At 43.3% G+C, this 25566-nt stretch overlaps 1 protein-coding gene across 1 annotated transcript in view; it reads left to right on the forward strand.

Moving 5' to 3' along the window:
* LOC146206522 (uncharacterized) overlaps positions 1–25566 on the forward strand; it is a 79365-nt gene that overhangs the window by 23096 nt on the left and 30703 nt on the right. The window contains exons 4-5 of the mRNA XM_084587034.1: positions 10054–10218; positions 24344–24479. Of these exons, the coding sequence (XP_084443160.1) occupies positions 10054–10218; positions 24344–24479 (301 nt within the window). The remainder of the gene's footprint in view (positions 1–10053; positions 10219–24343; positions 24480–25566) is intronic.

The following is a 25566-nucleotide window of genomic DNA, read 5'->3' on the forward strand; positions in this document are numbered from 1 at the left end:
AGAAAAGAGAGGAAGAAGAGGTCAAGAAGCCCACATTTCACTCATTGCCGTATAGATGTTAAAGGCCAAGGGGAGTGTAGGGCCGCTGCGTTTTCTATGTCGCCTAAAATCTCTGAGCCAAAATTTTATGTAAAGATTCTAGTATTTAATTCAGCGTATCAACCTTCCCAGCGCCAACGCATGTATTCCGCCTTTTCTTGCGGCACATTCAGGCATATGCACTCTAACGCGGAAGTCCCCCATTATAAGTGTCAGAACCCGTTGATTTTCTGCGCCACCAGAGTGCACAGCCCATTTGAGTTAATAGTTATAACAAACATGAGATAAATCAAAATCCTGAGAACAGCCGTTTTAAGCCTAGATTTTCCCGCGGAACCAATTTACCCTTGCTCCTCTCCCGCTTGCGAGCTGTGAATTCATCTCTGACACGCGCGCTGTACTTTTGCAAGTCGCGGCCGCAGATTGCGCCGCACGTTGCACGCGGTTCTGCTGGGCGCCGTATTTCACCAGCTTCGGGGCGTTGTTATCCGGGGGCTGACGACCGGCGCGATTGCCCGTCCGGGTCTCGGCGGAACAGAGGCCCACAAATCAGCCGTTCCCTCGCCTACCCGCGGGCGCAGTGTCAGCCGCAATAAGCTTGCGGACAAGCCCGCTGGACGACATCGAGCAGATCAGTTAAATTTAGCCTGAAACTTCCAGCTGCCTTTCACGAACTCGTCTGAACTGTGCTGTGCTTAAAGCCGTGCAGCGTTGCGAAGGAAACTCCCGCTGTTGGCCTCTGACCAGCAGGAAAATCGGCAGAGACGTTTGCGCGGAGGAGGAACATGCTTTAATTCACAATAATTATGCAGTTGCAAATCCCTGCCCCCAGTGAAACGGCGGCCAACGAGAGAGAGAGAGAGAGAGAAAACTTTTAATGAGCATGTAATCAGTAAATATTCGCAGGAGCTGGGTGGTCGGTGCCCCTAGTCCAGGGCTCCGCTGGCAGCAGCTGACTTGCGGACTAGCTGGATAATCCAGGCTTGCTGGTCCGGGTTGTCGCTGGTCAGGGCCGCCTCCCACTGCTCGTGTGTCGGGCATGGCACTATTAACGTTGGGTCAGGTTTGTCCTGGCATTCCCAAGAGATGTGAAAGAGTGTTGGGCTTGCGCCGCACCAAGGACAGTAGCTCGTGTATTTTGTTGGGCTTATCTTATTTAAAATTTTATTTAAACGAGATGAGCTGTACCAAAGATTCCTTTGTGCATGCAGATTAGCAGAAATTTGCCCTGTCGCTCGCGCTTGCGTCACAACACTGCACGTTTCCCAGTAAGGGGCGCAAAGCGAGCGGGCAGAGACAGTTTTTTTAACCAAAGCGTCCACGCGTTCCCCTAGGATGAATCGTCACCGAGCATTGGCCCATCTGCCATAACGCGCGTATCCTCCCGCTGGCTGTTGGCGGCAGAAAAACGCCCACGTTGCTCAACCAGTGGTGGAGAAGGAGCGTGGGTTGGATGCGCTTGGGATGGGGGGATGGGGGGAGGGGGGGGGGGGGGTTCACAACTTCTTACGGAAAGCCGGTACCGAATTACCAGACATCGCCACCGACAAACACGGACGACGCCGGAAGGCCGCTCATCCGTGCCCCTCTAGAGCTCGCCGCGAGAGCAGAACGAGACGGAAAAAGCCGATGATCACGGCTGAGATGATGAGAGGCGGTCGTCGCCCCTGCCCGAAAGAAAACAGGCAGCCCGGGTGTCTCGAGCAAGGGTACATAATAATAATAAAAAAAAAAAAAACACCAGCTGTTCGGCTTTTGTTGGAACCATTTTGCAGATCTCTCAATTCAAGGAATTTAAAGGTTTCTTGTACCCCGGTTCTTACAACCACAACACATTTCTTGTATAACGGGTTGAACCTAAGTTCTACCCAAAAATGAGCCTTCTAGACAGCTTGGTTTTTTGACAATGCAGAAGGCGGCACACAAAAATACAATAATAAAGGAGGCCTAGTTGTTATTAAGGAGGGTTGTTCCCGATCAAATTAGCTTTTACAGTCATTTTAAAGTGTTTTAATCTAGGTGGTCTTTAATTCAAAACCGACTTTGAACAGTACGTTTTGGTAGAGAAGAAGAAGCCACAACACCGGCGCTTACATTACGTTGCAGTGTCATGAGTCTACCCCTCCGTACCAGCGCTAACGACGTCGTACCGCATTGATTTTCTGTATTTAATGTGATTACTGCGACGTTGAATCAGTGTTGTCCGAATACAAGCAAAGGAAGTCAGGACGAATGGCGCGAACATAATTAAACGGAGCATGCTATTTTGTTCTAATTGCACTCACGTTTTTCTCTGCAGAAATAGTGAAATATATATATATATATATATATATATATATATATATATATATATATATATATATATATATATATATATATATATATATATATATATATATATATATATATATATATATATATATAAATCTTTGAAAAAGCCCACTAGCGTCGTCCACCAGCAATGAGGCAACACATAAAAAGGGGGAAAAAAAAGAAACGTTTGAAGGCAGTTCCATGCTCCGTTTACTTTTTTCCGCACCTGTACCAGTGCTGTGCAGCAAATGGTAATATGTGCTGTGAAGTAATTGCAAGAAGCAATTATTAAAAAAATATTTAATTTTGCTCTGTTGAGTACTTCAACCTGCTATGATCATTTCATGTTACACAAAGAAACCAGCGGTTATTGCGAATTGACTTTTGCATCAAATTACGTTTCCATAAAGGCCGAACTAGGGAATGTTTTGTACACTGGCAACTCTATTTGCACCCAAAGTTTAGCTCATAATTTATCACCAAATTTTCATCCCCTTGCCGCGCCCCCACCACTAAGGAAAGATAAGACTCAAAATTGACAGGTCGTATAGGTACTACGTTGCTAAATTGGCCGCGGACACAACTTCATATACCTCGCGCCTTCCCTTTAAATATTTCATACTCGTTAGCTTCATGCTGCTATTGCTTATTTCAGCACTGCTTGTGACCTGTACACAGCAACGCCTTGCCACAGTTATCGTCTTTGCTACTGTCGATGTTATTGTTGGACGCTTCCATTGCAAAACTCAGTAGCAGTAACTGCTTTTGTTCTCCTTCCACCTGCTATATGGCCTGTAATTTACTTTCTCCTCGCTGATGCGCTTTATTATGAATTAAAATGGAACAGGCATCCTGTCGTAGTAATTGCGCTTTTTAATAATGAATTCTATATTGTGAGTTATCACGTAAAAAACTTACGCGCGTAAAACAAATCTAATATTGTACAATTTTTATATGCTCCGCGACGTTGCTGAATGATAGAAAATGTTTAAAAGAATTGGATTATGCGAAACTCACCGCCTTTTTTTTTCATTGCCTAATTACGACATTGAATTCTGCCCCTATGATAATTATTATTGTTAAGATTTTTGCATGTCCAGCTTTCACTGCTTTCGGGACACAGCTTAATGACACTTCCCAAGGCGCTTTCGTAACCTCGTTTGCGGCGCTGCCTTGAAAGCGCTTTCCTTTCTTTGTCGTAGCTGAAAGCGAAATCTCTTAAACTAATCGCGCTGGTCCATAGTCCATAATGGCAACTGGCCGCCGACGGGGCGATTTTCTAACTTGTCCTGTACCTTCGCTGTCATTTTTCTGACTTTACTTTCTGTATGTTGCCTGCACTCGTACGCGTTGCCCCTACTCTCGTTATTTCGTCGCAGAACAAAAAATGCAGCCACCCTGAAGGGAGTTTTATTTTCTTTTTACGTATATTTGTGCTCGCTTTGTATAACAGATTCATTGTTCAAGCCGTAAAATAAATTATTTGACAGTTCGTAAAATTCGTGCTGCAAACGCCTGGAAGAGGTGGAGAGCTGGAAAACTGGATTCAATAGCTTCTTTTTTTTTTTTTTTTTTTTTTTTTTGTCCACTGCGTTAGGTCCTTTGCCTGTTTGACAAAAAAAACTTTCGGTATTCTCGAATATGTACAGCTCGCGTGTCTAAAATGAGGCCTGAATTACTTCACTCGGTTTGATTTCCGAATTCCTTTCTCGGCTGTAATGGCAATCCATATTAAGATCTCTCTGAAATTTATTCTTTTAGTAAAAGCTCACCACATTACAGAGAAACCGCAGCGAAAGGAATTTGAAATTATTTGCAAATGCCGTGATGTTTCCTCTATACTTTCTATCGCTGATAAACGGCGTTCCTGTGTAGCCCACGAATAACAAGCAGTGTGCCGTATTCATACAATAAAGCGTAGCCTGCACGTATTTTCAGCGCACCTGTGATAATTGGGATGAAATTCGCCGGTTTCATGCCTGGCGTGCCCGCTAAACTTTGACGCTGAGTGTGCATTGCATAACTCCTTTGAAGGTCTCGGCGTGTCCTGTCCTGTCCTCACCTCATCCTTAGTCGTTTTTTTTTTTTTTTTTTTCGCTTTGCTTTGTGGGACGATGAACCAACAAGCACAAACATTTCCCTACTCGGCAAAGTTTTAATGTTTTTGTTGAGATTTGTTCATTCCGACACATTCATATTCTAAGCGCGCGGCATTTGCGCAGTCGAGACAGACTTGCGGTATATTTAGAATACGAGACTCGGAAATATAAAATGCTCCATTTCCACGTGCGACCATTGCAAACCGGAGTGCGACGCTGCGCTTCGTCCATATGCGGTCGACCCCACTTCGCGATCAGCTGTCTCTCATAACGGAACTGTTCCCAGTGACAGCAGTAATTGCAATCGCAGCAATTGCAACTGCAATTGCAGTAATTGCAGCAGTAATCCCAGAATTGCAAATACTGCCCTGTCGTTTCGCGTTTCACGCGCCCGAAAACCCGCCAAAAGCCCTTCTTCGATACTCGATATAAACAGGGCTCTTGGGCACGCTAGGTTTCTTTCCGGGTGGATGAATTTTCTGTACTCTGCCCTTGATCCTTCTATCCTACATGTCCGAAGAGAAGTAAAGAGGGAATGCATACTTGGTTATCCTTCTTGATTCTCCTTTCCTGTTCCCGTCTCATCCGACATCCTCTATGAATATGCCCTGCTTTCCAACGTCATTCTTTATACCGAGCGAACACGCTTCTTTGAAACAATAAAAACCGTGTTAATACGCTACAAGTGAAGCAAAATGACGGTGTCGTACTTCTGCTTTACGTCGTTCGTCCTTAGCTTTGTTTTTTGCTCCTTATGCGTCATATTGCCCCGACCTCCCTATTTCTTAATTGTGCTGCTATGCTGACTTCCTTGGTGTGTAAATTAGATCCTAGCCAAATGACAGAACAAGGTCAGAGTTCTGCTGCTGAAAAGACTCGAAGGGCCGCTTTTGAAGAGGCTGAAAATAGCACGCTGCAAAGACAACCTTCCTTTTAATGTGCTATGAGGCAATTGCCTGGAGCCCCTAGAAAAGGGGAGGAATAATAAATGATGGCGTTCAGCTGTGAATTTTTCGAATCTCAGGCGTTTCTCTCTAAATCGGGGCTTTCATCTCGATATAGCCGCCGCAAGTTAAGCGCCATTTAAAAGATGAGTGGTGACAAGTACTTTGAGGTGGCTACTCGAATCAACGCAGCGCGCAGTTCATTAGTCTCGCTCAAGCAAAGGGGCTTTTCTGCGAGGGCACTGGGAGCAATATTATGAGTGAGGAGCCGTTAAAAGTTCTAGGAAAGCGTAATATGCTCAGGAACTGGAATTGAGTTGTGTAAGAACAATCTCGGAGGACGAGTTGCTCTAACAAATTTCAACATCAATTATCCACGGCTAACCTCGACCGTTAGGGGGACATAATTTCGTTACCATTGCTCAACTGCGCCACTTCAGTTGGTTATCATGTAAATGCACATGAAGACGCTAATAAAGCAATATTTAATTATATGGCGAGCACTAAAATATACTGTGAGGCATTCAAAAACCGGTTCATGCGCTGTCTCTTTATTTCAAAATGACGTAGCACTGTTGTTTCCGCGTTAGCGTCCGAGTCGAGGATATTGGCAAAGCACGGGTGTATTTCTCACTTTCTCAACAACCCCATCTATGTGTATTAATCTTTTTTTTTTCTAGGATAGTAAGCGTTATGCAACTGCACTTATTAAGGGGGTAACCCATTGCTAGCTATCCCAATAAAATGACTGCAATTCACATCAAAATCCACACCTCAACTGCAGCAACGGCGAATTTTGCGTGCTTAGGAAACGGTCCATGCATGTGTGCTTAAAGGTGGGTTCAGACGTGCGGAACAGATAACGAATGGTCCACACGCGTCATCATGTTCCATGCGCCTAGTGACACAGACGTCGCTACTTTGACTGACTTTGGTGGGCGGACTTCCTCGGATTACAGACCAGACGGAAAAGCCTGGCGCCTACTTAGCCCGCGCATTTGGCTGCAGACCGGATTCGTTTCTGCCTGATTCGTAATAGGTCAGTCAGCAGGCGCTCGCTCGTGTGGTTAGCTATCCGGAATATGGTCACCTTTGCGCCATGTGGACAAACATGGCTCTGGTGCGGTTTCCACCACACTTGCAGTTAAAGCTTGTCCTCATTTGTGTTTCGTCCCTTTCGCATATTCTGCACACAGCTTTGTTCGTGTGATTGCCCACTTGTCTACGTTTTATTTTTTATTTTTTTTTTATATGAGTAAAAGTAGAAATAAAGCGCTCAGTGACGAAAATACCGTAACGTATTCAGCGCTGGTTGAAAGCTTACAATATGAATCACTGAACGAAACAGGTCGTGTGATATCACCTCCACAGTAGTAGGGTTGCGCCATCCCGAGTCGGAACCGCGCATAGCCGGTAAGCAACGTTTTCATCTTTTTCTTATAGAAAACTGAGGGGCGCGCTGTGGTATTTTGCCGCATTGTTTTCGGCGGGTAGCTGTCACACTCTGTGCTTGTGTGGGTGGGGTAGCAATTATGCATAGTTACATTAAGATACCGTCTATAGAACTTCTTTGCTGGAACTCGGCAGCTAGCTTCGAAATTTTCTTCACGCTCTGCCTCGTCCCCCCCCCCCCCCCTCTTCACGCTCTCTCTCTCTTCCCCCTGCGAGAGATTTAGGAGCCGTGCAAGCAACACTCGTTTATTGTCGTCGGTTCATTTATAATGTGGCTTGGGAATTGCTTTTTTTTTTTTTTATGTGGAGCTGCGAAGACCGTCTAGTTTAAAATGGTGTCTTAGTGAGTCTAATCCTGGTGTCTGGTGTCTGGGCCTCGTCAAGCTGCCTCGAGCAGCTTTTAGCCCAGGTGCTCCAACCAGCAAGCACCTGGTGAAAATAAAAATAAAATAACATAAAATAAATGTAACGCGTACAAATCAGCATATGATCTATATCAGGAGCTTATGCAATTTGGAGAAACACCACGCGCGAGCTATAAAAATAAAGAGCAACACAACGCACATTTATGGTGACAGTTTAAAAAGATATGAGCTTCAAAAATGCACTGAATGAAGAAAATAGTTATAGAATGCTTTCTTACCTCTGTTTTTATGCGCCGCTTGTCTACCTGGTAGCGCCACTCACAGCAGGTGCGGTATACGAGGTGTGACACAAAAGAAACGAGACTAAGTGTGTAGCTTGAAAAAAGAGTGGAATTGTAATGGTTGAGCGGATTCCCAGTAGTCAGACTGTTAATAAACACTCCTACATTGAAGTACTAAAAAGATTTCGTAAAAAACTTAGGAAAAAAAAAAAAAAAAGGTCACAGTTGTGGAGTGATGAATGGCTGTTGCACCAAAACAATGCATTCGCTCACACGGCCCTATCTGTCAAGCATTTTCTGACGAGCAAAAACATTGCTGTGACGGAGAATCCTCCTTATTCACCTGATTTCACTCTATGCGACGTTTTTTTTTTTTTTTTTTTTTAAGAGAAACCTTGCTTAAAGGGAACCCATTTTACTTCAATTGAAGAGGTTCAGGCAAAAACGGAGAATGTCCTGGAGGGACTTCTAAAAACCTCGTTCCAGAAATGTGTGAATGCTGAAGGCGACTACTTTGAAGGTGATAATGTCACAGAGAACTGATTCTGTAAGTGCAATAATTTATTGAACCAGTCTCGTTTTTTTTGTTGTTGTTGTTTTTTTGTCACACCTCACATATCACTGAAGCTGCTGCACAACAAGTGGTGCTTTAAATATTCATTGGCGTTGAAATGACGTTGTATACTTGCACATTGTTTCTTGGAATTAGGTCCCTGGCCACGGCGATCGTCTGCGGTGAAGGCCTCCCAGGCACTGCTCCGCTTTTTATGAAAAGCACAGGCCTAATCGAAAGACTATGAGTTTGCTGTTATGCTACGTGATATGACTGTGACGTGATGTGATGTGACATGTCTGTGACGTGACTGTACTAACTTCACCCATCCCTCTCTCACAACTTTTATATCCACTCACCCCTTTCCCTCAGTGCAGGGTAGAAAACCGGTTTCTTTTACTGGTTAACCTCCCTGCCTTTTCTCCTCATCTTCCTCCTCCTCCCCCGGTTTTCGCTAACCAGGTGATGACCTGTTGAGCTTGTTGTAAAATAAAAAGAAAACTGTTTTGAAAACTTTTTTTGTTCACATGCCTTCCATTAGGCCGAAACCCCAGTTTTTACCCTCACCCCCGGTAGCAGTGCCACCGCATTTTATTAACGTCCCAAATCGATGTTACTCTGTAGGTAGACCACTGCGGGGTCTAAGAAATAAGCGACACTGAAATACCACACTTTACTCTCTATGCATCGTATTCCGTTGTTCCTATTCATGTATAAATTGGTGATTTAGGTAGCGCTTTCACAGAAGATGTGTTTGCGTCTTATTAATTTGCTTTGTGAATAAACCTTAAACAATTTTTTTTTCTGGAAATTACCATTTGTTCTCTTGAATGTTTACACTTCCTAACCTAAAAATGTTTTTTTTTTTTTTTTACATCTCCAATATATTTACGCAATCAAGTAAGTTAAAACAGCTGAATTTTCCTGGTCTTTTCTTAAAATCATCAAGAACTTTTTCTTCACTAATTCATAATTATACTGTACTTTAGCTGGCTTTTTTACTCATCTTGAATGACTACGTTGTAACCACTGTGTCAAGTTATATTTCACATTGTCATTCATGGATTGCTGAAGTACATTAATATCCTTATCATTTCTTTTGGACCGTTTCTCCACTTGATGCCCCTTGATGCCCCTTTATAGTTTAGCTTTCGAATTTCCATTTGCACTGGCTAGACAACATTCATCTGGTATGAACAATCTCTCAGAGTACAAAAGAAAGAAACAAGCTTGAAGCCTATCCGAACATAAGTATTGTCACCATGACTATGAATATTTCGCATACCGCCATCTGACCAAAATTATTTCTGGTATTGACTCTGGGCTTAAATCATAGCCTAGGAAGATAATTCACTTAACTTCGCACCTTTGAAGCCGGTTACCCAAAATATGTATAATATAGCTGGACGGCAGCTAGCTTGTCGTCTACTCCAGGCAACTCAACGGCAGATCCTGGTTAAGAAGACTAAAAGCGGAGCAGAGACGAGGTGTAAGTTTAGGCAATAACAGGCACCTTTCGAATTGTTGGGCAGCAGAAGGTGGAAAACGGAGTGCGGTGGAGACACTTAAAAAGAAGTTCCGTCTGCACTGCACCTTAGCCCAATATTAATGCAGTACCAACTAGTCCGCACATGTATCTTACCTCTGCGATTGCTAATGGGCATGACAAAATCCAATGAAGACGTGCTAGGTAGTTAAGCAAATTCATTTTACTCACTGATGCGCAACACAGGCATAAGCCGATGCTATCTGGGATCATGTGAAAAAGATAATCTTAAACTCCACATCCCAGCCACAAACTGTATCTCGACAGGCAACGACACAACCCAAAGTCGTGATGGATGAGCGAGAATAGCACTGAAGGCACAAGGACAAGGAAGAAACACGCATCGCATAAAAAAGGCTGGAAGCGTTTCTTCGCTCTCTCAGTGACATTCACCCCATTTTTCGCTGCATGCTCAGGATGAACGAAAGTTTCGACCGCAGTCGGGTCCTGTCCCATCGCAGATCTTGCGGGGTCACTCAGCGCCTATCAACGCCATGGAGGTGGATGCGGAGGGTATCTATGTCTTCACCGGTGGCGGAGACGGCGTCATCCGAAGCTGGCACGTTCGCAGCGGAGAGTGTCAGCACGTTCTCACCGGACACCAGGGGCCCATCGTCTGCTTGCTCGTGAGTGGTTGTCACAGTCTGCATGATGCACGTCGATGCTAGCCACATTCATCGGTGCCATAGCGTTCTCATAGTCATTTGAGGCCTTGCTGAGACTGTTGAGAAGACCGGTAGCACAAAGCACCTTACCATGTTTATAACGTTCCAAGAGGCATACATCGCAGAAAATTGATGCCGATAGCTGCTATATGTGAATGTGGTCGTTTGGACATGTGGCAAAAAGAATTTCTTAGAGCCTACCCTACTGAAAAACGAAACGTTCTACGGGGCAATAGCCTCACACAATTGCATCAAACCACATAGATTCTCACACGGTGCACATCATTATCATAAAATATTTTCCATAATTTATGTTATTGTACAAGAAACTAGGAGATCGTACGCAATATGTGTGACTTGTATGTGATTTCTTACGTTAACTGAGTGAGTCTGTGGGAGAAAATGTGAAGTTATTGCCTCATACAATTTTTTCAGTAGGGTAAGCATGTGTTTCAAGTTGGTCGATCACCGTTTAAAGAGTATACACTAGATGTCTTTGGTACCGACGGGTAATAGCGTTCGGAATTTTAATTTAAGAAAGTTCCCTTCCATTATTCTGTTTTTGTCGCATGCCGTCGAGATAGCACCGTATTGCTGACTAAGCTGATAAGGCTCATTCCCGGCTTTCATAAACTCTCAATGACCAGTTGTCATGTGTGTGCTGCGTGTGTCTGCGCAACTACAATGAGCCAGGTTCTTTGTCATTGGCCTCGTTACTACTCGAACAGGCAGCCGCTCTCCACTACGTACGTACGACTGCACGACGTCCAATTATTCTTCGACCTTTTGCCACCTTCCAGATCCATGTAAGCACTCCTGCAGTGCAGTGCAGGGCGAATCACTTTTTTGAGGGTGGTGTCCATTTATTTATGTCAGAGCATGTCTGCATGCCATATATCCCGCGGGTAGAAGATATATATATATATATATATATATATATATATATATATATATATATATATATATATATATATATATATATATATATATATATATATATATATATATATACAAATAAACACAATCGCAGTACGGGAATGCGCTAGTCACATGACAATTTTTTTGTATTTCGCGGTCTTTCTTTGGAGCTTGGAAAAAGTTACACATGAGGCTTTCTTTACCGCATATAAATGGAAGGGCGGTTTCTCAAGGTCGTCTCCAACTTTGCAAATCACATTTATTTTCTAAAGTGAGTGTTTAGTAATTTAAACATTGTCTTAATTTTTAATTATTAATTTGAAAAGAAGAAAATCTCTATGTACTTGATTTCTCTGGCCTGCCTCGAACGTCTTATTGTTTAACCCTGGGCTAAAATTAGCTTGGACACCATGTATACGCCGAGTATTCAAGTACTGACATAGGAGCAGAGCGGGGAGTGATGCCTTGCTTTCTAAAAGAAAGCTAAACAAGAAATACTGGGACCTTGAAAAATCAAGTCGGACCTGGCTATCGCGCGTGCAGCCTGAATCAGGGGGACAAATCAAAGTTCACCGGTATAAATAGACTAAAGGCATTATAACGACGAAGTGCCTCTCATCGAAACTAAGTTAGGAAAGACCGAAAAACACCATTGCCTCCACCACAAGCCGACTTCGCAGGACTGCTCGCGTTGACACCGATTCTTATCGATGATCCCGCAGGTTATATGCACTTACTCCGTCATTCACGTTTGGACGACGGGAGTCCCTCCACCTCGGTGCGGACGTCACGATAAGAATAGAGGAGCAGAAAAAAAATGTAAAGCAATTTTATCAGCCATGAATGGGTTTCCTGCCGCCGCACAGGGTTTATTATACCCAGACAGACAACCAATTTTTTCTTTCAACCTTAACTGGATGGAGTTCTCCTCTGAGTCCTAAAGGCGGTGGGGTTAAGCCATGCATTGCTGTATATCACGAAGTGCAATTCTCGCCGAACATCACGCATAATATACCTTATTTCACATGCGTTTTCACATGCTAAAGAGGTGTTCGGGCGTCTAGCACGAACACCACTTTAGCATGTGAAAACGATACAAAGGAGGCCGAATATTCACTCGCATTGACGAACGGAGCGTCTAGAATGGGCATTGTAAAACTTCCTCTGTGAAAGCGACCCTGTAAGTGCACAGGCAAGCGTGCATGCACATTTCTCGCTGCGATTTGTCGAATTGTTGATGTGCCTGCGTGCCTGTGTATGTGCGTGCGCGCGTGTGGAAGCAACACAAAAGGAAGTCGCGCGTGTCTAAACAACAGGGGGAAACAATGAAAAGGAGGCCGAAAATGTGCTCGCATTAACGAGAGGAGCACGTCTAAAATAGGCATTCTACAACCTCCTCCGTGAAAGCGGGCCTGGAAGTGTGTGTGTGTGTGTGTGTGTGTGTGTGTGTGTGTGTGTGTGTGTGTGTGTGTGTGTGTGTGTGTGTGTGTGTGTGTGTGTGTGTGTGTGTGTGTGTGTGTGTGTGTGTGTGTGTGTGTGTGTGTGTGTGTGTGTGTGCGTGCGTGCGTGCGTGCGTGCGTGCGCGCGCATGCGTGCGTGTGCGTGTGTGTTTGTGGGCACGCATGCGCAAATGGAACCGTAAGTGAGGTTAATAATGCAGTTATTCGAAGAGGAGAAGGAAAAACTTTTATTCACTATTAATTTTACCCTAAATGCAACATGAAGTGCCTTACTCTGGGTGGAGCCCTCAGTCTGGGACGAGAGTTAAGTGTTCCAAGCAGCAATTGTGTTAACTGCGATGAAAGTATTCGGCATTGTGACTGGTCTTGGAACGTTAACATTTTGCCATTCTAAATAGTCATTGAAGAACAAAAAAAAAAAAAAAAAAAAGCAGCCAGCGCTGTTTGAACAACATGCTGTCACGCTGGAATGCTCGAAAGAAAAGAAGGGAAATTCCCTCTTTTTCTTTTTTTTTTTTTTTGCGGACTGTGATTGACCCAGGTGAGCAACCTAATCTGCTGTCTACCTGTTTGTTAACCTGCGTATCTAAGAGGGGAGTTTTCAATACTTTCCGATGAATGAAAATAAAAGGAATGTCGTTTTATCACATGTTATTTTCGTTAGTGCGTTGGCTATAAGACTCTCAATCTGGCTATAAGCCGTCATTTGTGAGGGCGCCATACTGTCACCGCAACCTACCATCCCTCGTAGTCAAATGCCATATTCTCGCGTCGTGCATTCCGTGTTCTCTCCACCCACCTACATCCGTGCGCAATGGAACCGCTGTAGCATTGCCCTCTTAGGTGCCTTAGGCGGCCCATACATTTTACCGGGCGATACCACTGGGGTCTCCAGTCACCGATATCACCAATCTTTGACATTGAAAGCTTAGCCTCAAACCAAAGATAAATGAAACGCGACGTGCCAGTGTACATACCTCGCTTTTCGCTGGTCTAGCAAAATCAGGCAGGACGTTTCTGAGCGAGCACGGGGCGCCGCATTCAGATTTTTTGTAGCCGATGGTAACTGCAGGAAACTGGCTTCATGCCAGCCACTGTGGTGGAATAAGGCGTTTAAGCCATCAGAAGTCAGCCTAAAAATGGAGCGCCAAAATATGATTAGCATTCGATCTACAATATGATTATGGTCAATTAAGACAAAACTGAGGAGGACATTACTATCCCCTAAGCGCCGAAGAAACAGCATGTGTAAAATGAAGTACCTATTTGAAGAACAAAATTCCTACTACTGTATAGTTAAATTACTTTATAGCCTTTGCCTATATGCTTTTACTATATAGTTAAAGGTAGGAAAGGTGGGGGGGTGAAGAAGGATGACTGCCGACAAACCCTGCGTCGTGTGCTTATTTTTTAGATTTATTTTTGGCTGTAAGATTCTTTATTTCTGTCACAAATAATAACAATTTGTGTTGGTAATTTTTCTTGCGACCCTGCCTCAGCAGCACGTGTATTAGGCTTTTTCTTAGGTTTTAGCCTTTTCGCACCCGAAAGATGAACCACGCAATTGTATGGTGTATGGTTTTGTTTGGTTTAGGGAGTTTAACGTCCCCAAGCGATTAAGGCTATCAGAGACGCCGTAGTGGAGCGCTCCGGAAGTTTCGACCATCTGGGGATCTTTAGCATGCGCTGACATTGCACAGCACACAGGCGCACCTTGCTCTTCATCTCCCTTGAAAAGCGGCCGCGCAGGCCGGGATTCGATCCCGCATCCTTTAGCACATAGTCGAACGCCCTAACCACTGCGCCAACCCAGCGAGTGTATGCAACAAGCGCTAGTTCACGATCGATGCGCGAGCAGCACAGGGTAGGTTTGGTGCCAGGCAAGATGGAACTCTGGCTGCGCACAGTCTTATTGCTGCCTGACTGAGCAGGCCTGATAACATATACCATAGCCTCCTTTATACACTCATATAAAGGAGGCTATGAATATACCAAGCAGTGCTGTCGGTCTGGTTCTTCTATGCCACGAACCAAACATTTCGCGTGGTCAATTTTGTGGAGGTAGGTCCTGGAACTGACATTTTCTGTTGGTGACATGGTACCAATCCAGCGGACAGTGTCATGTCACAGAGCCAAACAGCACTTAAGATGGAAACAAGAAAGGACAAGGCGAGCACCGTACATTCAGCTGAGATGTATTTGATATGGTGTATGGGGTTTAACGTCTCAAAGCGACGTGGGCTATGAAGAATGCCGTACTAAAGGGCCCATATGGTTAACTTCAGCCACCTGGGATCCTTTAACGTATCGCACAGTACATGGGGGCACTGAGCTTTGCACATCGAAACGCGGCTGGGATGGCTAGGATCTATCCTGCGTCATGGACTCGAGAACGCTAACCTCTAAGCCATTGCAGCGGGGCAAAACAATAACCACGTTTCCTATTTTGATGCAACAAACTTAACAGAAAAGGTGGCTCATCCTAGGCAAGTGAAAAAAAAAATAAATAAATACCCGACTAGGTGGCACGAGGCCCAGTTTTGTATATAATTATCTGGCTCCCTAAAATGATTATTGTACAGAACAACAAAATTTCAAGAAAAACAACCATCCGCTTTCCTTGGCCTTGCTGAATGTTGGCGTTTTTCATTAGTGTATCATAATGAGTTCTTAATTCCCCTTCAGTTTTCTGCATTATGTATGTATGTTGGTTTGGTTTGTGGGGTTTAACGTCCCAAAGCGACTCGGCTTTGAGAGACGACGTAGTGAAGGACTCCGGAAATTTAGACCACCTGGGGCTCTTTACCGTGCATTGACATCGCACAGCACACGGCCGCCTTGCTTTTCGCCTCCATTAAAAAGCGGCCGCCGAGGCCGGGGTTCGATCCCGCGTCCTTGGGAACAGTAGTCGAGCGCCCTAACCACTACATACATACATACCCCGGCGGGGATATGTATGTATGTATGTATGTATGTATGTATGTATGTATGTATGTATGTATGTATGTATGTATGTATGTATGTATGTATGTATGTATGTATGTATGTATGTATGTATGTATGTATGTATGTATGTATGTATGTGTGTGTGTGTGTGTATGTATGTATGTATGTATGTATGTATGTATGTATGTATGTATGTATGTATGTATGTATGTATGTATGTATGTATGTATGTATGTATGTATGTATGTATGTATGTATGTATGTATGTATGTATGTATGTATGTATGTATGTATGTATGTATGTATGTATGTATGTATGTATGTATGTATGTATGTATGTATGTATGTGTGTGTGTGTGTGTGTGTGTGTGTGTGTGTGTATGTATGTATGTATGTATTTTCAGTTTGCAAAGTTAGTTCATTAGTTAGGACTGAATAGCTAAAATTTAAAATATTGAATTCAAGAAAAGGGCGTGAATATGAAAGTTGTGGATCATCCTTAATTAAAGCCGAATGAAATGTTTGCTACAAATACTCTTTATATATTATTTATAGAGCTTTTTTTACTGGCCCTGGTCCGAAATTCACATAATCCTAGTCGTGAAAGTGGTGCTACTGGGAGAAAGGTCCGCTAATCGCATATCCGTAATCCCGTGCCTACAGCAAATGCAAATACTTTTTCGAGACAGCGTTCTGCAGATTATTAGAATTTCTTTTTTCTTTCTGACAAGTGTGTTTAGGCGCTATGGACGCACAGCTTTAAGACTTGATCTTGATTCTCATGTGTTTTCTTTTAGGTCTGTTAAAACAGGCTGCATAGAAGGTACAGTCTTTGTCAAAAGTAACCAGGTTGCAGGGTTTGCTTCTCATCCGTGTTTAGAGCCCTTGATTTGTTCCAAAAGGTAGAAAATAGTATTTACAGATAAGAGTGAGGGGCTTTCTTTCCGTACAAGTGATTAATAATTTGACATGTCCGAAGGAGAAAACCGTGCAGCCTGGCTACTTTTGGCAAAGACGGTACCTTGTTGGAAACGTCAGCTATTTTTCAGGGCAATCGCCGACTATCGAATTGGCACATTTTTGCACGAGTCAGTGTTTAAGAAGCTGACTAATTAGACTTAAATAATTAACTATCGTTGTATAAGGAGAAAAAAAAAAGTCAAAACTAGTTCATACGATGTTCAAAAGGACTGAGTTGGTTTCTCTCGCCTAGACCATTCTGCCTCCCATTAATTATCTGGATAAATTTAACTTGGGCACTACTTATTATGATTCTACAGGAGTTCGAAATATGGCCAAGGACTCAGAGTGATTTTTGTGAAATAGTCTTGGCAGGAGCTTTGGTACCGCCTAAAAAGGTAACCGTGACTTTGGATGTGGTGCCAGTACTACCACGTACGATGCAAGTGCTGTTCAATATGCTGATAGTGCACCAATGAATGGCGGCTACCGGACTGAAACTAAGCTTTTGCTTTTCTAATTAGTATGCAAACAATGTCCGGTGACGTTCCATGCTTCTACGTGTCTATTTGATTTTTGGGAACCCCGATGATTCATGTGGCGATAGCTTGAAAAGAATAAACACGTTATTTTTTTTTTCTTTCTATGTCGGTTAACGGATACGTTTTCCTCAGACTCGTTTACACTGGTGCAGTTTTCAGTGTGCAGCTTGTACAATTCAACTTACGAAAGGAAGGAAAGACAGCCAGAATATGGTACAGAGACGTTGTGTAGAATAAAAGACAATAGTCCGTCACCAACCAGCAGGGAAAAACTTGAGCCCCTAGTGGGGATTACGAACCACGACCAGTGCTAAGGGGTGAAAGTTCATTTCCTGATACCTAAGGCAACCGCGTCCTCACCGCAGGCGCAAGCGCACCTGCTCTTTCTTTCGAAAATGCAAGAAAATTCTGCGTTGGTGGACCAAACAGTAAAAGGAAAGAGAAAACGCATTATACTTTTAATGCCGTAAGCTCAATTCGGTTATATTATTTCTTGCACGTTAAATGTAAAACATGAATGCTGCATTCTCTTTTTCAATATAGTTATCCAGCCACTAGGTACAGCCGTGTAGTCGACCCCGAAAATCGATGGCTCTTCCTCCCCCTCACCTGGCGTGAAATCGATGACGGTGTTCGGCCTTTCGTGAAGCCCAACGGGAACGGGATTAACTTTGTGGACAAACCAAGCCCCAACGTAAACATTCAGTCGAGTTTTCTTCTCATATACAAGATTAATTGTTAAAAGTTTTTGAGGTCTCTCACATTTCAGATTATATTGTGTTGAAAAAAAAATAATGTAATTGACGGTTGGTGGATTATTACAAGCCACATCACAACTGCACCCTGGGAGGTAGTGAGGGATCGGATTAATTTACTCCACCTGTGGTTATGTAATGCGCGCCGAACAATCAGGGCACAATGTTTTTGCATCTGGCGTTTTTCAAAATTAGTGCCCCATTTATTATCAAAGGAAGACTGCTTGGATTACTCTGTTTACCTTGCGCATTTTTTTCCGCAATCATGCCCCCAGACAGTTTTCCGCATTCATTCGTCATTAAACCCAAGTAATTAGTACCCCTTCACTAGGTAACATCATTCTACATGATTAAAAAATAGCTGTGGCTCAACTCAGCTGAACCTAGTTATGTAGAGCGGAGGCTCGGTTAACCATACTTACAAGCGTTTGTTATGCCTCGTTAAAACTTTATTGCTAATCTATAGTTAGGGGTAATCTCTTCTGGATTAAAGCAAAACAGTCTTATGGTCCATGAAGTGGTAGGCCACATTTTCTATATTGGAAACTTCTAGTTCACATCCTGGAAATTTCTTCTATTTTTGATTTTTTAAAATAAGTAAAGCTAATAAATAAACTCTTAGTTATTTTTAACAAGAACTGCTTTACCCTGAGTTTGGCGCATGATGGCCTTAATTGCCTGTGCCATAAAATCTAACACAACACAACACATCCTGGAGGAACTTGTAAAACACGTACTAGGTCTCACGCACTGTTCCATTGCGTGGTTGAAACGCTGGGGTCGATGACTTTGCCTTTGACGATCGGCTAAGTATTGGGTTGCTGGTCCCGGTTTTGTCTTTCTCCTGTGCTTCTTTTGTTCTCTGTTGACTAACGCACGCGGTGACATTGTCAATTTAAGGTAATGTCGACGCAGTCCCCCGGCCAAGGGCGCTCCCCTTGGTCGGCTTCCCTCCTGACCGATGATCTGCCCTTGGAAGCTTTTCAGAGCTCCGGTGTCCGCAACATCCCTGTGGCACTCGTACCTAAGGATGGGGGCACCATTAAAATGAACAACCCAGGAGCTGTTCGAGCTGCCCTTCAGGAAATCACTTCCTTCTACGAAGGAATAGCCGAGGTGCGCCAATTTGGTCGCGGCGGGATTCTTTGCCGTTCGCCAGAACTATCATGCATAAAGGACCTGCTAAAATGCTCCACTTTCGCCTCTCATCAGGTAAGCAGTTTTATCCCTTCACACCTGGCTTGCACAAGAGGTCTAGTCCGAGGTGTAGATTCCTCATTAAGTCCACAAGAAACCCTTGACCTTCTTTCCGCGGCAGGCGTTGTTGCGGTCTATCGCTGTAGCCGGGAGGTAAATAATGTTCGTGTGCCGACAGAATCGGTTATTGCTACATTTGCAGGCACAGTCTGTCCATCGGAGATTAAAGCGTGGCCTTTAATATTCAGAGTAGATCACCTACCATCAAAGCCTCTGCAGTGCAACAACTGTTGGCGTTATGGCCATACTGCAGGCGGTTGCAAATCCACTTTGCGGTGTTGCAAATGCGGTGAAGCACATAAAACACACTTATGCTCTGATCAAATTGTCAAATGTTGTCTTTGCGGCGTACTTCACTCAGCAAATTCTTTGGAATGTCCCTCTAGAGCGCATGAAATGAAAATTCTGGAGATTATTGACCGCAAACGTTGCTCGATGCGTGAGGCAATTCAGGAAATTAAAGACAGAGCTCATGGGTATGCAGGTGTGTCGGCCCGTTCAGGAGCACCATTAGATTCCACGATGTCTAAAACCATAATAACTGCTATGGAAGCAACCATGACCAAAATGGTGGATAGGATTGTGACAATAGTCACAGAATGCATATCCAATGTTCTAGCAGCTCAAAATTCTCAGACTGTGCAAACTGCTATGGTTTCTCCTACGGCACCTGGACATTCATTATCAGTGCAGCACTCATTAGCTGCAATGTCTTGTTCTCAAAATGAGTCTCTTTCCGCATCACCTATGCAAAATTCCAACAAGTCAGACGAGGCTCACGATGCAGATATGGAAGAGACAGATACGCGAATTCTAAAACGCAGTGGATCCCCGTTGTCAAACCCGTCATCACCTCGCCCACAAGCAAAATCAAAAAAGCAACAGCTAGGCTCTAAACCAAAGGAAAACATTTTGGGGCAGGCTGTTGCTGCTGCCCGGATTACATAACCATAGGAAAGTTAAAAGTTCTTCAGTGGAACTGTAGATCTCTTCTTTCAGCTACTACAGATTTAGTTTATCTTTCTTTAAAACATAATCCAGTAATAATCGTTTTACAAGAAACTTGGCTTACAACTGAAAAACATTTTCACTTACAAAATTATCGATCATTCCGACAAGATCGCCAGTCAAGAGGTGGTGGGTTACTAATTCTAGTTTCTTCAAAATTTTGTCATAGGGCTAAGATTTCTTTTCAATATTCTAGTTTAGATTCAGAATTATTGGCTCTCGATTTTGAAATTCCAGGGTTCAGTCCGTTTACATTAGCGAATGTTTACTTCCCTCATGGTGTTCAGGACACCAGATCTCTAGACCACCTACTAGGTAATTGTCAAAATTCGGTTATTTTGGCTGGAGATTTTAATTCGCACCATGTATCGTGGGGTTACAAGACGGATCACTGCGGCAAGCGTCTGTGGGATTGGCTTTCAGACGATAACCTTCACTGCATGAATTCTGGCTTACCAACTTTTGTACGTGCTCACAGTCAATCTGTGATAGATTTAACTTTTTCAAGCACTAGTGTTTCTATACTAAATTGGTCGACAATTGATGGTGGCACCTCTAGCGACCATATACCTATTGTTTTTGAGGTTGACTGCCGCTTAACTCTTCCGACATCTCAGTTGAGATCATACGTAAATTATAACCAGTTTCACTCATTTTTGATTTCGTCTCTTGAGTCAGTGGTTGAGTCTACGGAAGAGTTAAAATCGCAAACATTATGCCAGGCTATTGCATCCTGTCGTAAGAAGTGTGAATTCTTAGTACGTGCATCTAAAGGCAATGCATCAACAAAATGGTGGAATGCAGATTGTTCGCGCGATTATAGAAGAAGAAAGGCTGCATGGAAGAAGCTCCTTCACAACCAGTGCCCCAAAAATTGGCAATTTTTTGCAGCTGCATTTAAACGCACAGTCGCACAAGCGAAAGATAATTATGACAATGAGTATTTCAATTACCTTTCAAATCTAATAACCGACGTGCACTTTTCAGGTTTTTAAAATCGCGGAAAAAGATTCATGTCTCAGAAAATTTACCCTCATGTGTTTAGACTCCTAAAGAAGCTCTTAGAACAGTAGAAAACATCGCTAAAGGTTTAGAAAAGCGTTTTTTGTCAACACTTCCCAAATACCCTATGTTTGTAGGCCCAGTATATACGGTTAAGGATGTCCCTAAAACTACTTTTTCTCAGCTTTCTTCGATTGTAATGACGTTGCCAACTGCTGCGCTGGCCCTGACGGAGTAACGTCAAAAATGTTAAAAATCCTCTTTGAAGTGTCTCCAAATTCCTTGTTAGAATTGGTAAATTATTCAATTATTCATTCTTGCATACCTGGTGATTGGAAACTAGCCAAAGTGATTCCTTTACGGAAACACAATGGTGGTGGCTGTACTTTGGAAAATATCAGACCAATATCTTTAACATCAAACTTGGTAAAATTAATTGAAAGGGTCGTACTCAAACGGGTTACCGAGTTTGTCGAACAAAAACATATTCTTAGTCCCTGTCAAATCGGATTTCGAGCAAAATTTTCAATATGGAATGCACATACCGACTTTGAGAGTCGAATTCTTCTTGCGCGGCGCAAAAAAATGCATGCTGCATTGGTGACTCTAGATATAGAGAAGGCTTATGATAGTGTAGAGCTCCGAATTTTATTGCACAGATTAGAATCGCTATGTTTTCCACAATACTTAATTGATTGGATATCTACATTTCTACAAAACAGACAATTTTACTGTTCATTGAATGGAGTACATTCTGGCAAATATCAACAAACCAGAGGTGTCCCTCAAGGGGCAGTTCTCTCGCCCGTGCTCTTTAACATTTTAATGAGTTCAATTCCCACTCATCAGGAGATTTGCACGTATGTCTATGCGGATGACATCGCATTCTTTACGGCTGCACCTGACATTCAATCCCTCAACAGGCGCCTGCAATCGTACCTAAGCTCCCTTCAAAATTGGTTAGATGACTTAAGATTTAAATTAAATGTTAAAAAGTGCGCGTTCCTTGTTTTCCAAATTCAGGATCCGGTAACTCTTGCTCTAACATTTAAGCAGGAAATGATTCCTCAAGTTAAGTCTTTGAAATATCTAGGGGTGATTTACGATGACCATCTGGCATGGAGGGATCACATTGAACATGCTGCAGCGAAGGGGGCACGTGCTGTGGGTATGTTGCGCAGGTTAAGCAATCCAAGGTCTGGGATGCGGCGAGACGCACTTTTAATGATTTATGTTATGTATGTCCGCCCAATTATAGAATTTGGATCTGTGTTATTTTCTGGTTCACCTGCTTACAAAATTCGTCCGCTTGTTCTTTTAGAGCGGGAAGCGCTTAGATTATGCTTTGGGCTCCCCAAATTCGTGGCTAATAATGTATTATACGTTGAAGCCCGAATACCACCGTTATTAACTAGATTACAATTCTTGACTGTCCAGACGTATCTGAAAATATATGAATCACAATTCCACCGCTCCATATCAATTTTTTGTTGCGAGCCAGACTCCTTTTTTGGAGTCGTATGGCCTCGGTTTCATACCCCGCAGGTAATTCTAGTGCAAAATCTGTTACAACCTTTGCATGTAGTCCTTTCTAACATCCTTCCAACAAAAGTAAGTGCATCGTCGGTTCAAATTGTCTATGGTGACATTTTCCCAAATAATGCGAAACACTTAGCACCTCACATTTTAAATGGATTATTAGAAGATCATTTACAAAGTCTTCCTGTTAGCATAACGATAGCAACGGATGCTTCTCAATTTAATGAAAAAACCGGCGTTGGAATATACTGTCCGCTTTTAGACTGGGCTTTTTCAGTCCGTCTTCCGGATTTTACTCCAATTTTCCAGGCGGAGTTACTGGCGGTGGTGCTTGCTCTGCGCAAACTAGACCCAACATACTCAACAGTGGCTGTAATTACAGACTCTTATTCTTTGTGCTTGTCGCTTTCTTCGAATATGGACTCGCCAATTTTAAACACCTTTCTTTCATTGCTCCCCTCACATTTGAGCCTCATACATATAGTGTGGGTACCAGGACACAGCAATGTGACAGCCAGTGAGATTGCAGACAGACTAGCCAAAGATTCTCTGAACGGCCCTGTATTGCCCATCCTCCCGGCAACAGCGTACATAACAGCAGCACGATTTCGGCGGCGTGCCTTATTAAGCACGCAGTCTGGATCTATTTTATCCTCGGATGACTACCTGCACCTCAAGTATTCCTGGAATAGGAAATCATGTCAATCAAGGCAGACTGAGGTCTCTCTAACCAGGCTACGCTGTCGTATTCCGCCCCTAAATTTCTATATGCATAGGTCTGGTTTGGCGCTTTCTCCTGTCTGCGCATTCTGCGGGGAACCGGAAACAATAGACCATTTCTTGATATTTTGCCGCCGTTTTACCATGATGAGAAAGCGGTACTTAGAGAAGCCGTTACAACAGCTGGGTCTTAATTTGAGCAGCCAAATTTTATTATCGTTCGGTGCCACCATGCTTGGGTACAGCCACAGGTATGTTTTCAACGCCATTCAAAACTTCTTAATAGAAACAAAACGTCTACCTGGCTAATATGCTTTGAAGTTTTATTCTGTGCATATAATTCTTACTATTCTCTTACTGCGTGCGTTAGTATTTACTATTATATATTTTGGTTTATCATATCTACATTTCCTTTTCTATTCCCTAGCATTTATTATTATTATTTTTTTCCGATGTAGTTATACATCTCAAAATCTAATATCTCTGCACCCCAATTCTTGGCCGATCCCCCTGTGTGGGTATGTGCCATCACATTAGAGGAGAACAACAACAACAACATGTTAGGGGCCAGACAATCTTGAAGTTTGGCATGGGTGATGTAGAGCTTCCGCTCTAACATAGCGCTAAATGATGCCGAAAGATGGGCAAGAGAAACAGACAAGCGCTTGTGCGTGCCGTCTTGTCCGTCTGTCGTCTTCCTTTCGTATTATTCGCCGTGAACTTGAACCGACTTGTCCAGCTATCGGTATTGCTTATGATATCATTGTAGGCTTCTGTCCAGTCATTCTAATTGTACCGCGGCTTCCTTTTGTTTGCTCTGTACAATAGGCGGCGAATGGCTAAGTTCTCAGACATCTGAATACAAAATTCCTTATCAAGCGTACACGAGGCTCCCGCGCCTACCTGCTGGCGGTTGACGTCTCGATTCAACTTATCGCATCGCGGCAGCTACTTCCATAACTGCTTACTCTCTGCGCAGGCGCACAGCAAGATGCTCTATTCAGGAAGCTCGGACAACACGGCTCGAGCCTGGGTCATGGAGTTCGGCGAGTGCACCCGCGTCTACCGGGGCCATCAACACACAGTCGACTGCCTATGCTACCATGACAGGATGTGTAAGTACCCTTTACAGATGCCCTCACTTGGACCCAGACAGAATATGGCGGTGTGTGTGTGTGAGTTCTGTCTCAATCTGAACAAAGGTGCGAATAAATGCTATTCTTTCAAGCGACTGTGATTAAATCTGCAGGTACACAGAGATGAGGTTAAAGCGCGTGATGCTCCTTTTATTACTCACTCAAACGACAGTAAGCGTGAGGGACTCCATTCTCGTACTGTGCGGAAGCAATAATTGTTAAGGCAAAAGCCGTAGCTGTCCCATAAGCACGTAAACGGCGTAGGAATAAAACGTCTGAGGCAAGAAATTCGTAGATTGGCCGAGCCGAATGGCGACGTCATCACCTCTGAGACCAATACGCAAACGGCGATAAATTCGAAACGGCCTCTTGAAACATGTGACATCATGGGTGATAAATATTCGAATTCGAAGCACATTTCTCGGGGAGGTTCTTGTAACTACGTACAGGGAAAAAATTGAACGGAAAAAAATTGGTTTTGGTAGGGTGAGATTTCAGATAGGGTGGAAATCAAACAAGGGTCTTCACAGCTGTTCATAGGGCACGAGAGATCATTTGTGCAAGCTGAATAAGGATGGACTTGGCGAAATCGTGATACAGTCAGTATAGTCGGTAATAATGACAAAGAACAAAGGAAAAAATAAGAAATGAAAACAGAATAGAAAAAAATATAGACGAATACAAACAATCAAAATTAGCGATGAGATATTCATGCATTTGCCTTCAAAGCACGTACTCTGTTTTAAGTGTGCTCCGTACATTTATTACCAGTTTACGCCCCCACCCACCAGTGACAGATAATAAAAAAATGCTGCAGCTGAGTCACACAGCCGCAGTCCGCAGCGCATATCTTACAAATGAAATGACATTGTGTCGGTTACAATGCTGTGATGATTCCAGTGACGTAATTTATTGCCATGTTAACCAAAAGCTGCTGCACTAGCCTTGTAGAGAGACCCTCATTCGCGGCAGGGTTTGCATGCTCGCGTTCATTTTTTTTTTCTTTATCTTCCCGGTGATTCGCAACGCGGTGGCGTCAATGCCTAAAAGATTCTTGTTTTGCGTT

The sequence above is a fragment of the Amblyomma maculatum genome, chromosome 1 (assembly GCF_055883805.1).
Source record: "Amblyomma maculatum isolate TAMU_Amacu chromosome 1, ASM5588380v1, whole genome shotgun sequence".
Lineage (NCBI taxonomy): Eukaryota > Metazoa > Arthropoda > Arachnida > Ixodida > Ixodidae > Amblyomma > Amblyomma maculatum.